Source organism: Copadichromis virginalis, linkage group LG6, assembly GCF_057382275.1.
Source record: "Copadichromis virginalis isolate Kocher_CV1m ecotype Utaka linkage group LG6, C_Virginalis_male_GT1.1, whole genome shotgun sequence".
Classification (NCBI taxonomy): domain Eukaryota; kingdom Metazoa; phylum Chordata; class Actinopteri; order Cichliformes; family Cichlidae; genus Copadichromis; species Copadichromis virginalis.
Window position 1 is genome coordinate 20637826 of NC_140623.1, and position 14896 is coordinate 20652721.

At 41.4% G+C, this 14896-nt stretch overlaps 1 protein-coding gene across 1 annotated transcript in view; it reads left to right on the forward strand.

The window, feature by feature from the left end:
- The first annotated feature begins 287 nt into the window (after positions 1–287).
- cxxc4 (CXXC finger 4) overlaps positions 288–14896 on the forward strand; it is a 28394-nt gene continuing 13785 nt past the window's right edge. Inside the window, exons 1-2 of the mRNA XM_085459153.1 lie at positions 288–706; positions 2676–3614. Coding sequence (XP_085315279.1) covers positions 2790–3614 — 825 coding nt within the window. The 5' untranslated portion in view covers positions 288–706; positions 2676–2789. The remainder of the gene's footprint in view (positions 707–2675; positions 3615–14896) is intronic.

Genomic DNA, 14896 nt, shown 5'->3' on the forward strand with positions numbered 1-14896 from the left:
CCATTCAAATTAATTTGACAAGTTACCCCAACTCTTATTAAAAGACGCGTCCCCCCCCCCTCTAAATGTGACATTATTAAAGAAGTATATTAAAAATATTTTTGTCAAAATAAAGGGGTGAAAGAGGACACCACGAGGGTTGAAGACGCAGAAATTTGCCGTAGATATTTTCTCCCTGTAGGGCGCCCTGAGCCATCCATCCCTCCCACCTCCCGAGTGTTTCTATAGTAATTTCCAGCCAATGATCAGTAGGTGTCCACATCCCTGCTTCCTCACCTCAGCACCAATCAGCCACACACAGCGACAGGAGACACGGGCTGAACTGAGACCAGGCAGACACACACAATACAGCCTCCGGATCAAGAAGAGAGGAAACACCTAACCACCTCTGCGATTTCCGCTTCCCCCTTCTCTCTCTTTTTCGTCCGACACCTTTTGGCTTATTTATGCACTTTTCAACCTTCCCCCCCCCTAGCGTGTCCAGAAAGTCGATAAAAATGATCCTTTTGTTTTGAGCGTTCTCAGCACACACACATACATACACACACACACACACACAGTCTCCCTGTTCTCCTCCGGCAGCCTATGTTTGTGCGTCTTCTCGCGTCTTTGCATTATTTCCCCCCCGCGTATCCCTTCGCAGTGATGTGCCGTTACACGGTCTCCGGCTGGTAGCATCTTGGGAGCTCTTCTCAACAGGAACCTGGTAGGTGATGCTCTCTCCCTCTCTCCCTTCTTCTCTCTCTCTCGCTCTCTCTCTCTCAAGCTTTCCCTCTCGCTCCGAGTGTTTGTCCATCCTTATTTTGGCGTCCGGTTGCATGTGTTTTACCCTCCCGTTTTGCTGTCCCGATTTGTGTCCGTGTGGCTGCCAAGTGATCCGGCCAGTGTCAGATTATTTTTATGGGGCTTTTATTCGCACTGTTACACCGCACTCCCTCTCCGGATTATCTATGCATGACCTTTGATCTGGATGTCTAGCTCAGACCAGGCTGGGTGTAATTAATGGCATCATTGTGCAGCACAGCAGAGGTACAGCTGCTGATCACCGGACGTGTTTTGTTTATTTATTTATTTACTTTTCTTTCTTCGGTCTCCCTTTCGCACTCTCCACCTTTCTCTGGTTATCTTTCTCCTCTCCCCCTCTTTCTCTCTCTGTCTCTCCAGCTTCGAGTATTGAACATTTCTGTCTCTCTAAACTTTGTTTACAGGCTGAAAATCAATGTCCGTGACTTGATTGCCTTTGGGCTGCGTATTTCGCTCCAGGGGTGAATTGATTAAGTAATAATGACCCTGAGGAGGGCTGATCATTAAGCCAAGGAGGTTTTGTTTACGGGTGGCTGGCGGTTGTTTCAGATGCCACACTGACATTGAACTTCCAGATTTGGAGACTATGGTGGAGAAAACTCGTCTTCTCACATTTGCTTTGTGAAAATTAAAAGTGTAAAGTGTACCGAGACCTCAAGAATTGCTGGAAAGAGAGAAAAAAATATATCTATATAAAACCGTATGGAACATTATTTAGATTTTATTCTCCTGATAATCTGGTGTCAGGTTAACGGGACAAATGCTTGACTCTTTGGGCATGTTTAGTAGTGGATACACTTTAGTATATTGAGGACTTTGATAATGCCACCCAGTGTGATACCTCTTGTTCTGTGTGTGCATATTTATAATTCATTCTTTTCAAGACAGCTGCTGGGTAGCACCATGGAAGTGATTTGAAATGCTTTAGTGTTCTAGCAATGGATCAGCTTTGGCAATTAAGAGAGAAAGCCCAGAAAAAGGTAATGGAAGTAGGGGAGATGTGTCTAATGGGCTTTTATCTGTGGAAACCAAATCCAGACAGACTGGGGGAGAGAGAGAGTGAGAGAGGAAATGGAGCACCCGCACCCCCCACAAACACACACACACATGGACACACACATGCATGCGTCCCGTCCTGAGGCAGCTGACACTGTAGTTGGTCTGGTCCATGATCTGGTTGGAAATTCACCAGTGGCTATCACTGAGCGCTGTCACAGAGTAAATGTAATCGAGCTGGCCATGAATGAATACCACTTGCTGCTCAGGCTGGTCAGAGTCTTGTTTACAGGGATGGGCCAGCTTTGCAATTACGGTTACTACAGGCGAAAATCAAGAGATTTGAAAATGTTTAACTCTGTAAATCCTCACATCCAAGCCAGATTATTTTTAAGAACCTCCTGCAGGAATTTTGTGCACGTCTTCACATGACATGAGGCTCTCTTCTAACTTTCCCAAAATAATATGATTTTGGATAGAATATTTAAATTTTCACGTTTTTATTAAATGCACTACTGCATATCCAGATGTTTGTGTTTATTCTGTGAAGCAGCAGATTGAGTTTTCTTGAAAATAAGTAAGAAGACCCTGGCAAGAGAATCTTTTAAAATAAACATGCTAAATTTTTTCTCTCAATAATAATAATGACATGTTGGTCTGTCACAGCCATCACGTTATTGTCACTTGATGACTTTTTGTGATTATACTGTCAGAGTATAAACACTGTGCCAGAGGATTCTTCACAATATCAGCCTCTCTTTTTCAGAGAAAAGTTGAAATTGAGAAGTGGAAAGTGATCAGGATGAAAGTATTTGTCTCTTTCGTGTGTAACTGTTGTTTTCTTCTCATTTGTTTTGTTTTCTTTTTCTTTTTAGCTCTGGAGGAGACAAACCAGGATGGTAACTCGTTGTTCGTAACCAGCTTCACTTTGACGAAGGCCGCTGTAACCTCAATCTCTTCTCCTAAACACTGACTAGCGTTCCTCAGCCATGTCTAACATAAACAATGCACTTTGCATTGAAAATGGACAGAATGCAGATGTGTCTCTGCTACAAAAGGATAATCTTCAGGATGGTGGATTAAGTCAGCTTTTGGATTATAATGCAGAAATGGAAAGGTACAGGTCTTTTGCAAACTTTTATAAAACCAATGGGGCATTTCCACAGACTGCTAAGATTGCCCGCATCACGACGCCCATTTTTCCCAGTGCTAGAATTGGTATGTCCCCTTGGAACTGTGATAACGCCATGCTCTGGGGAAGGAAATCAGCGGCAATAAACCCTAATAGGACCAGCATGCATAGAAATGACTCCCAGAGGCCGGGGAAGCCTGGCGTGCCGCCAGAGACGCTGCAAATGGCAAATAATAATTTCCTCTCTACCTTATCCCCCGAACACTGCAGACCTTTAGCAGGAGAATGCATGAACAAGCTGAAATGCGGCGCTGCTGAAGCAGAGATAATGAATCTCCCAGAACGCGTTGGAACTTTTTCCGCTATTCCGGCTTTAGGGGGCATCTCATTACCTCCCGGGGTCATCGTCATGACAGCCCTTCACTCCCCCGCAGCCTCAGCAGCCGTTACAGACAGTGCGTTTCAAATTGCCAATCTGGCAGACTGCCCACAGAATAATTCCTCAGCATCCAGTGGAAACCCAGCAAAGAAGAAAAGGAAAAGGTGTGGGGTCTGTGCACCCTGCAGGCGGCTAATCAACTGTGGTGTCTGCAGCAGTTGTCGGAACCGCAAAACGGGCCACCAGATCTGCAAATTTAGGAAATGTGAGGAGCTGAAAAAGAAGCCAGGCTCATCGCTGGAGGTGAGAACCGGGGCTCTGCTTCCCCTTCTTTTGTTATTATCCCCTTGCACTCCAAAGCATTAACCTTTTCATCCAGTCACGTTCTAAGCCCTTGAAAATTGTTTCCATGCCCACCCATGCCTGAACATCCCCCCGGTTTCTCAAATCTGCCTACCCGCCTAGCCTAATTGGCAGTAATTAGGGGTGTTTGTGCGGAGCGCAAGCTGAGCTTGGCTCAGACACCCCTAATTGCTGCCAGTCAGGCTGGGGCTGGAACGCATCCGAACAACCCCGAGCTTGGCTCAGCTCCAAGCAGGGCTGGGAAATGGTTTTCAGCAGAGAGCCATCTCTCTGCACCCGGTCATTTTAACCAATTATGGAAACCGTCTCTGGATGGGGAGAATCAATATCTCACAAAGCCTCAGCCTCCGACCACCAAGAGATGGCGAGAGTGATGGCAGAGCTGCTGATGGCGTTTCTCAAAACATCCCCCAAGTTTTATTTGGGGAGGGGAATAAAGCACCCAGACGGATCCCTTCACACTTATCCTGTATGAATTGATTGTGCATATCACAGTGGGGTGGAGATAAAGTCATTTTACATTATATGTACGCCATTATGGGCAATTATGCATCAGTCTGGGGCATGATGCATAAAAAAATAATAATAATCTGGTCCACTTAGGAAAGGGAAAAACATATTAGGAATCGGCTTAACTGAGAGCTAGCAAGAGGCTTCATTAGGACACAGGGCTGAATTGTTTTTAAAGATTTGTTTTAATTGATCTATTTACCTGCTGACATTTGATTATCAGGTGCAAAGGTGGAATACGAATGTTGAGTTGCAAATATGGTTCTGATTATCCTGAGGTTATGACTTAACATGCGCCTGGATGAGTTTCCACCAAATGCAGCCCGAGTGCCAGATAATTTGTTCTCTAATCAGGAGATTACACAGGGAGGATAACAAGGTTAATTCTGAAATATTACCTAATCTTTGAGGAAAAACACCATATATGGATGTATGCTTTGCTAAATCTGAAGTCAAGTCAAGACATCCGTTTGTCTGATTCTTGTTTGGTTCTCACACGTGTTCAGTAATACAATGTTGACTCCACCAATGCCCAAGTCTGTGATGTAACGTTTTGTTATTTATCATTAATGTCACTTTTGTTTGCCACATAGAGATTTTCCATCAATTCAGTCACAGCCTGGCAACATTAGCACCTTGTAATCAATTTCTCCAGTCCAGAACCTCCAAAGCTTTGCTTCTTGGTCAACGACACAGTAATCTACATGTCTGTTTTACTCAACTTAATCCCTTAAACTGATCAGCTGTTACACGCAAGCTCTGAAGGCACACCATCAAAGTTTATTGTTTAAATTCTGCATTATTTCAGAAGTTATAAATTTATTGCATGGCATGTGTACGAAGTGCATGTTTGTGCATTCACCCTTTCTCACCGTTTTCTTTTAGAAAACAGGGTGAACGAATCTCTCAGTGAAGTGGGAGGATTTCAACCTTTTTGGAAGAGAAATCAAGATTTCAATAAATAAATAAATACATCCATAACAATAGTGGGTGTCTATGAACTGAGATGGTTTGCTCTCAGGCAAGTAGAAATATTGTCACAGTGGGGATAAAGACAATGATTTTAAAGGACAGACATTACAAATATAAAAAGCGACTGTTTAGCAAAGAGACTTTCGAGGCTTGCATTTTAAATATTTTTAAATGTTTGGTGGCGTCATGCAGAATCAAATGTGTCAGGTTTGGATGTTTCTCTTAAAACATGCTGAAGCTTAGATTTAGAAAACAGTAGTGGGATCATACTGCACGCATGACTTGTCATACAGTGTACAAGACTCTGCTATTAAGGGGCAAAAAAATTAAGGTTTAAGAGTTTAATTAAATGGGCCATTAAGGAGGTTATTGAGTATGAGCTGGATGTGGATATTGCCGAGGTGTCAGTCTGAAGCTCATCGGATGCTGACTCTATAGATGATGTACTAACAGGTGTTCCAAACAGGTGTCCAGGAAGCTGGGCCCGAGCTCATAATCCATGGGTAGCATCACTTTTTGGAAAACATCCATTTGCAAAGAAGGTTAGAATTACCGAGGGTGTGAAGCCCCCCAAACAAATCCTAACTTGGATTTAAAAGCTTTTTCTCTTAGTTCAGTAATTCCTAGTATGGACTTCTCCAGCGCTAATTGTTATTTTTGACTCTGGAACTGTAATTACAGGTGCGCCTTCTGCAGTGTAAATGGGCTTGCATTTAAAGGCATCTCAGAGGTGTGAAGTTGTGCAGTTTTATGTACGTTGGCACTGAGTGGGTGTCTTTTCGCCTTGTTGACGACGCTCGGGGTTCGTTGGGATTTTATTAAAAAGTGTGAGGAGTCAAATGGTGCACGCAATATGCGCAGCATCACATGTTGTAACACGTAGTTGCACTCTGCGTGTCACCTTTTCTTCTTCTTCCTCTTTTTCTCTCGCACACACAAGATGTACGCAAACACACACGCACACACAATCTAGCATCTAACTACGCAGTCACAAATGCACACACTGAACATGAGCCAAGTCTACCTTTTGCCTTGGAAGAGACGATAAGCTACTGGCAGCCAGTTAGATTTGGCTGTCAGTGTTTTCCACATGGGAATCACCCTGAACTAATTATATCTTAAGCAGCGGTGGAAATGCAAATCAGAATTTTACTCACACCCCTGAAATCGGAGAGCCAATTTAATCTAATACCCCCTTTAATTTAGCGCGCTAATGCAAGGCCCTAGAGAATTGCCCTCTGTCACCGCTGTGCTGTTCTGCAGCAGATTCTGCTCTCTGTCTGCTCCGTCTCTGTGCTGCTCTCAGGCTCCAGGATGGATTAGTCTGGCAGAGGAATCTCATCTAACCTAACATTTCCTGAGCAGTTACCTTTGCATAGCTTTAGCTCAGATGGCTCAGAGGTCCTTCATTAACTTTCAAATGCTATACTTGTATGAGGGTAAGCTGCATCTTCACCTCTGTTTACCTCACCTGTCTGCCTCACTCCAGCTCTTATTTCTGCATAGTCTTATTTTAAATTTCTTAATGTTTGCCAGTGAAGATACAGTACAAACTGTGCTGCACCGAACAAAACAATTAAAGTACGTAAAAATGTATACGTATGTATCAATTTCACTCTTTGTAGTTATGCTTACTCCCCACCCCCCCCAAATACAGCGTTTGGCCTTGTGGTGAACATAGCCTCATCTTTCTGCTAATAGTTCTCAAAATTACCATTATGTTACCAGGATGCTGCTATGACTCACCTGCTTAGACTGTCAACCCAAACCAAAGGTGCTGCAGAGGCGCGGGTGTCAAATAAAGGCCAAAATCACATCTTATATTACTTACTACTAGAATATTATGTTTACACATATGTTGTGTATATTTTGGTGTTTTCTGTTTGCTTTCCATTTATTTTAACCCTTCGGGTTTATGTCAGAGCACTGAGCCCATGTTTGAGAAATATTATCTCTAAGGTGGCGTACAACAAGTGGTTCAAAGATCTAAATACATTCAGTTTATTGGGAATCGTTGGTGCTTCTGTTCATGATCATGTGGATGTTCATAAACAATTCTGCGTGTGAACTGAATGTGTCTCAGAAAAGCTTTAAAACATTTATTTTTCTGAGAAATCTTTGGACTCTGTCCTTACACTTTATAATTTATCAGTTCAGTTGTCATAGATTTTATTATACATAGCATGGCACTAGACGGTGAAGCAATCCAGGCTGAATCCTGACCATCTTGACCAGTTCCTGCGAGATATTCTAGCTATGCTACAAATTCAGCTGTTGAATTTTACATAATTGTTGACACTGCATTTATAATGTATGTTTTTTTCCCGATGACTCTCACTATTAAAGACTGTAAATCGGTGATTTAATGCCTACCATGTCTTCTGCAAATATATAATTCAACAGAAACTTCCTTTTAATTCCAAATGGAAGTTCAGCTTATTGTGAAGCAGGAAGTATACCGGCAGGAACAATTTTACTTAAAGAGTGCTTCTGTAGGTTTTGTTTTTTACATTAATAAAATAGTAATGACAAAGAAATCTACTTGAAATAACATCCTGAGAGGCTGCTATTTTAATAGCAACATAACACTGGAGAAAAAAAGCAGGAAAGGACAAAGCCAAGTCCCGCTGAACAGATTCCTCTTTCAATTAACAAATGTCAAAGGGCAGCATCAAGTCATGTGCAGGAAAACAGCATCCCAGCGTACAGAGATGTTCGCTCGCTCCCTCGCTCCCTCCCTCCTTCTGTTCTTTGTGCTGTGTTGATACGACTACATGAAATGGGTGAGATGAAAAGGTGGCATGGCTGCCTGGAAACCTTTACTATTGTGATAAAAGACAAGGCCCGAAATGGTAGGAAGCAGGACCTTGAGTAAAATAGCTTGGATTCAGCCCCTTAATGAGAGTGCGGGAGCCAAATAAGCAACGGTAGCCAGGTCTAATTTGTTTTAGGTGTGCTCAGAATAGATAAGGACAAATCTGTGGCCTTCACCCCCCTCCCACCAACCTTTGCCTCCCTGGAGATAACACCGAGTGCTTCCAGTCAATCTCCATGGGCAAAGGAAAGGAGGGAATGAAATTTAAAAAAAAAAAAAAGCATAGAAAGAAAAAGCCCGAGGGACGCGCAGCCTTTAGATCTGCAGATCTCTAACTTACTGGATTTATTCAAGCTTTAAAACTGCAGATTAATTTGGTCGCAGAGGTCTAAGGGGGGGGGGTGCGAAAGAAAAAAAATGGGAAGGAAAAATGAGACCGTACGCTGCTGCGCATCTCCACCTAAAGGGCAACAGTAAGCTCCTGTCAAGACAATGGGATTTTGCCATCTGAACCACAACGCAGACCGCTTAATTATACACATCTTTCCTGCAAGGTACCCTCAGCTACTTAAGAGCCCGGGCCCCTTTAGTCATTGTCATGCCCTTTTTCCCCAAGATTGGTTGTGCCATGTGGCTTTTCTGTCAGCTTCCATTTGCAGAGAGTAGCTGTCCTCCTCAGGTCTTCGCTGCGCGCGGAAAGGCACAACCGCACAAGACTGTTAAAGAATTCATCGCCGCTGCCACTGTCACCAATTAAGGCCAAAGCGTAATTGGAGGCATCCGGACGATGCCCTTACATTATGTGGTCTGTCGCCTCCTCTGCCCCTGCTTGATTTAACATCCCTAGTTCGGCGGTAAAAGAGAAGTCGTTGTCATTGTCTTTATTATAGTGAGAGGAGAGCGAGAGAAAGAGAGAGAGAGAGGGAGACGAGGATGGGGGTAAAACAGCGGCTCAGCAGAGGGTGGACAGCGTGAAAGAGCAGGTGCTGGAGGACGTTAATGTGTGGCACTTTAAATTTTAAACAGATGAGAATACATTATTGATGATGACTCTAGCTGAGAAGTTAAAAGGTATCTCGTCATTACTGAGAGCGTGTACCAAAAAGTGTGAGAGAAAAAGTCTTCAGTAATTGCATCAGGGGACTTCACTGAGCAGAGAGCAACAACGTGTTATTATGATGCCGTGTTCTTGACTTTTTTTCTTTCTTTTTTTTTGCATAATGCCCTGATTCAGTGGATAAAATGAATGATTAGACATGCTGTTCCTCTGTTCCAGTGAGCTGTTCCTCAATACCTATAACCAGCTTCTTTGTGGTTATATCAAACATGTAATAGGTAGCTGTATTATTACATTGTCCTTATAAGGAGAGTGAACTACACAGGAAAATGATCATTTGTGGACTGGAACAGAAGTTCTAACTTAGTGGCTACCTTCTGACAAAAAACAAACCTCACCACATTTAATCACTTTAATCACTCGCCTATACTCTTCATTTTATTTCATTCATTAAACATTTCAGTCGTAGTGCAGTTCTGGCCAATGTCACGGTTTCATACTGACTTTGACCTTTTTGTCATTTAAATCCAAATTAAGCACCTTGAAATAAATCTAAGTCAAAGCTAGCAATTTAAACAATTGAGGATGTGTGCAGAAGGAATAAAGATCTAATATTTCTGCAAAAAAAGTCTTTATGACTTTTATGACCAAAGACCTTCTTGCAGCAGAGTAGCCTAAACCTGTCCCTTCACTTTTTTTTCTTTTTTTTTGAGGCTGAAAGAGCTGCAGCACTGACAAGTTGAAAGGTTGATTCAATCCGCTGTTATCCACTGTGACTTTACAGACATATATAAAATGATGGCAAGGACATAGGTGATGATGGTAGCCTGTGACATTGTAAAATTATGTGGCACCGCCACAATAAAAAAAAACCAGTGGAGCTTTGCTTGAATCAGATGAAGGACTCATTCAGGAGATTTCAGTGTGAGATGTCTAGCATGTCGCATTGATCACGGTTACTTTCTTCTTATAACCAGCTTCATATAAAATCTCATTCTTTTTCAGAAAGAGGCATCATGCTGTATTTTAAGTGTACAATTTTGTGTGGTGCTGATCAGTCAGATATGCTAGTAAAAGTTGTGTGTGTAAAAAAGTAGTGTTGAGATACAGGTTAACTGTGTTTTGGCTCAAACCCAATCAGCATAGTCAGATATAACATGCACAAGAGTAGGCCTGAAGCATAAAAGCACTCTTTGAGTTGCATTAATCATCATCACATGACCCGTTACCTGTCTTTTGTTGACACAGAAAGTCTGCAGAATAAATGAGGAACTTGTTCAGTCCTGTGGGTGCAGGATGCACGAGTAAGTATCGCAGACACGCCATGTAACTGTCGTGTATGAGAAGAAGTGTGCTGTAACAAAGAGGTGTTAAAGTTTATATGTAGTTGGCACAGTTGCACAAAGCTCCAGAAAACCAGACGCTTTCAAGAATTTTGTGTCAGAATTTGTATGAAAATGTATTATAGAGGAAAACAGCATTGAGTTTCCATAAATCTCAAACTTTATTCATAACTGAATATACTGTTACACAGTTTTCACTAACTGAGACTCAGGCTTGTAAGCTTACCTTGTATGTGTCCCTGTATCTAGTGGCTATCGCTAAACATCAGCTATGATAAAATTGTTATTTAATACTTTAATATAAAGTGACAATAACACAGACATGAGCCCTATGGCTGTCCACTTTGTTTGGGTTTCATAGAACATGTCAGTGAATCAGCTCTGTTCACATCCTAAACCTTTAACCATTTCATCTCTTCCCTGTGATCCGTTCATCATCCCTCTGAATACGCTGCACTGTCATTCCAAATACAACGTTCCTTCATTTCCTCAGGATAGAGTAGACAATTTAAATACTAAAGCTATTGACCACGTTACCCTGGTACAAAAACTAAAGACAAGCGACCGTGTAGGAAAAATGACTCCTCAATGGCCTGATCCATGCAAAATAAACTGCCATCTTTAAACCAGTAAATGGCTTGGTTCTATCATCTGTCCAGCATGGCTAACACATGGTAGATCAAACATTTTGACTTTCCTGGCATCAAAGGCATAAGACACTAAGAGGCAGCCTTTATTAATTACCACCGTGGCTTTGGTTGCCATCCTGATATCAAGGGGTTTTTGTTTGTAGGCCAGTGAATGAAGATCCTGCAAAGAATTATTTCATCTGGAGTACAGATGCTTTCTGTGTAAACAGACAAGAAGGAAAGTGATATGAATTCACTTAAATGTCGTCTAAGGAGCCTGGAAACAAAAGCATCCGGACTTCTTTTAGTTGCTTGAGGACGTTTCATCCGAGAAGCTTCTTCAGTTCTAGGGTCAAATGGTGGAGAGTCCCAGCTTTAAGCCTGTGGGAGTGTCCCCCCAAGAGGGACAATGGACCCCCTAATGATCCTCTACACGAGCCAAGCTGTGAAAATGAGTGTAGGTAACAATCAGCCAAGGTTTCGGGTGAGCTCACTGTGAAACCTAACCCCAACCTATCATGTCCTTAGGTCAGATGGCCCAGGATGTGAGTGGGCATTAAGGCGTCTTTATATGTCAAACAAATCATATAAGAAATTTCTTAAAGGATCTCTTCTACAATGCCCATCTCATTTGGCCTATACTTCCAGAAATGGAAGCACTACTACTACGGATGTGACCAGAACTGAAACTGCATGGTATTTACCTTTTAGTACCAAAATTCTAATGCAGCAAAAGCACACGAAACACAACAGAAGTGTTTCTGAGGAGACACTAATATGACAGAAACACGATTCATACGATATTGTATATAAAAATTTGGTATTAGCCGTTTATTGTTAGCTTGAAACTTCGTAGATGGTCCATCGCCTTACTGTATCCACATAAAATACTTCCCTTGTCTTGTGTGAGTTATATATTTATTTAATTTGTTTTTATGTGAGATTTTGTGGCATTTAAAAAAAAAACGTTTTGTTTTATTTATCTTCTGCTGTGCTTTGTGTGCGTTTAAAGCATTTTTTCTAGTTGCTAGTGTTTTATTAAGTTGCAGTGCATTTGCCACCGTACAGCTAAATTAGCTATGTTCCATAGGCTAAAATATTTCCAATGGCTAACATTATTTAAATGCTAACGCTAACATGGAAGTGCCTTGAACCCGCATTTCTATATGAAGGCCACCAGATGGAAATAGTTGTGGTTGCAAACCAGATTTCTGGTGCTTTCCCGAGTTTTTGGGCTCAGTTACTCGTTTTGGTGTAAACGTTCACCTCAAAGGCTTCCAGTGGTGACACACAAAAACACTGAGTGGCAGTAAATACGTCCAACTTTTACACTTTCTGTGATTATTCCCCCGGTGATATTAGTAGGTTATTTGGCAGTCATCGTAATATTTCCATTTGTGTCCTGTCAGCAAACTCTGATGTTAACATTTTGCCACCACCACGTTAGTAATTTAAAATTACTTTTTAATAAAGGAGCTAATAAAGTAAATTGTATCAAATTGGGTATCAAGAATGTCGTAACTCTAACGAGATTCACACCAACTGCTAAATTTCTGGTATCATAACATATCCAGCTACTGCTACCTTTTCATGCTCTGCGGCGCCTTTTATTTATAACAGTGTTATTTAATTAACACTGTTAGATTAAAAAAATTTATACGTCAAAAAAATTTATGACGTATAAATTTTTTATGTAAACATTTATGACGTATACAAAACTTAAACCGCATCCAAAAATATGAAGTATTTGAGTTTAATTGTAAGTGGGGGGTTTTGAGACACATTCACATTTTGGTTTGCTGAGTTTGTCTTTTATGATTTCTCTACCGAAAACACAAACCTGAGAATGTCCAGGTTATACAAGTATAGCTGTATGGCTTAAAGCATAAGGATCCAGGATGTTAAAAAAAAAAAAAGCAATGCAGCTGGACAGATGCACTAAAGTGTTTATGCGTATAAGTTAAAAGGCATCAAATGACAGATGGCCTTGTGCCATTCATCCGAGAAAAACTGACGTGAAAGTGAATTTGTGAGTGACAACTTGTGATGGGAGAAATCGGTCAATGTGGTTTAAGCATCTCAGTTTCTGCAAGTCAAATCCGCGCATGCTGCCACCTCCTCTATTGTGGCTCTGCTCTCAGATTATGAATATTTCATGCCGAGCATCTGACACCGTGCCCAGAAAGATATTTCAAGTTTTTTTCCCTGTCAGAAACCCTGGGGTTAGAGAGTGTCACAGAGGTGTGAAGTCAGTTTCTAGTCCCCAGGCAAAGGATAGGATTTATGATGCACTTGCTGATGACATCAGGTGGATATTTTTTTTTACCGCTGAGCCCCTTTGTCCTCCATGACTGATAAACCATTGAGCTGTTGACGGTTTTGTGTCACTCCTTAAAAGATCTGTCTGTGGCGTGGTGTTGAGTAGAGAAATGATTTCAATCTGCTCAGAGTGCAAGCTGCATTTTGACAAACTGTGACCAGTTGCACCGTCTGATCAGCACGGAGCTGGGATGACTAAGCCGGTGGGAGTGTGCTTGGATTAGCCCTGACTTATTACCTGCCCACTAATGATATCTGCCTTGTTTTTATCTTTGTCAACTTTCACAAATCCAGTTTTAACTAAAGCTTCCTTATATAATTCCTCATTTTAGTTTGCTTCAGGTGGAATATTAGTCATTGGACTCTTAACTAGATGACTTTAATCCTCAGAAGGGAGGTTTTCTCCACATGCAGAGACCATCAAACTTTTATTGTATGTGTGTCTCAGCTAAATTCAATTAAACCAAATTAAGTCTTCTTATACATGCAGCCTCGCTGTTTTTTTTTTCAGCAGTATATATAAATGCAGCAGTGCAGCGGTTTCCAACCTTTGTGGCGTGTGACTTCTTAAGTTGGAATTATGCGAGCCCACGCAGAGAATCCTGTGATGGGTATGGCTTAACTCCCAAATCTCAAGCATGCATTGTGCAAACCTGTGCATTAAGGATTGGATTGGTTCTTTCAGCTGTAATGAGGAGGAAGGTTTTAAACAAATGTAAATGTCCTGCATACAGTTATGTAGAGGGAACAACCACAGAAATGCAACCCCTTTGTCTGTGGTTGGTTGAATGCGCCAAACCGAAGCTTGTTTTCTGCTTTCTAGCTTTTTCACAAGCAATAACGTGACTGAATGGAGAAGAAGTACATCGCTGGGTTTGCTTCTTACCACTGTTCCCTGGTTTTTTTGTAATAGCAGGCCTTCATGCGTGCTATGATCACCATTTGAAATTATCTTACCTTGTTTTGTTTTTTTTCACTTTTGTTTGGAGGAGGCACGAATCAAAGCCGTTCCAAAGCTCTGCTGTCACAGTTCTTTAATCTGAAAAAATTTCAAACTAATACACACATTTTTGTGGCTGTTGTTGTTGTTGTCGTCTGGATATTTCTAATGCAGATCAGTTCGCACTAATGTCAACCTGAAATTTTCCACAGACAAAGCAAAAGGAACTTTCTTTACTATTCACTTCAAATCCTTTGATCACCTCTTGTTGGTTTTTGGACACATTTTAAAATAACAGTAACTTTACGTTCGCTCGGTGCCAACATCTTGCTTAAAAATGTGTAAAAAGAAAAAGCAAAAAAAGGCATGAGCAGCACATTACAAGTATAAGCAGTACATTTTACTTACGACAACTGATTATTAAAAAAAAAATCTGATTTACTGAAGTGAAATGTATTTTTACTTGCTGAATTTGATGAACAGATTGATTTGACTCCCAGTTACCTGAGCAAAATTAAAGATTCATCTTCAGCTGTCTGTATTTTCTAATCCTAACCTAAATATTATGTTGATTTGCTGTAAATATGCAGAGCTCTGCGTATGGACCTTCTAAGTTTAAGGGCTCCCACACAGATGC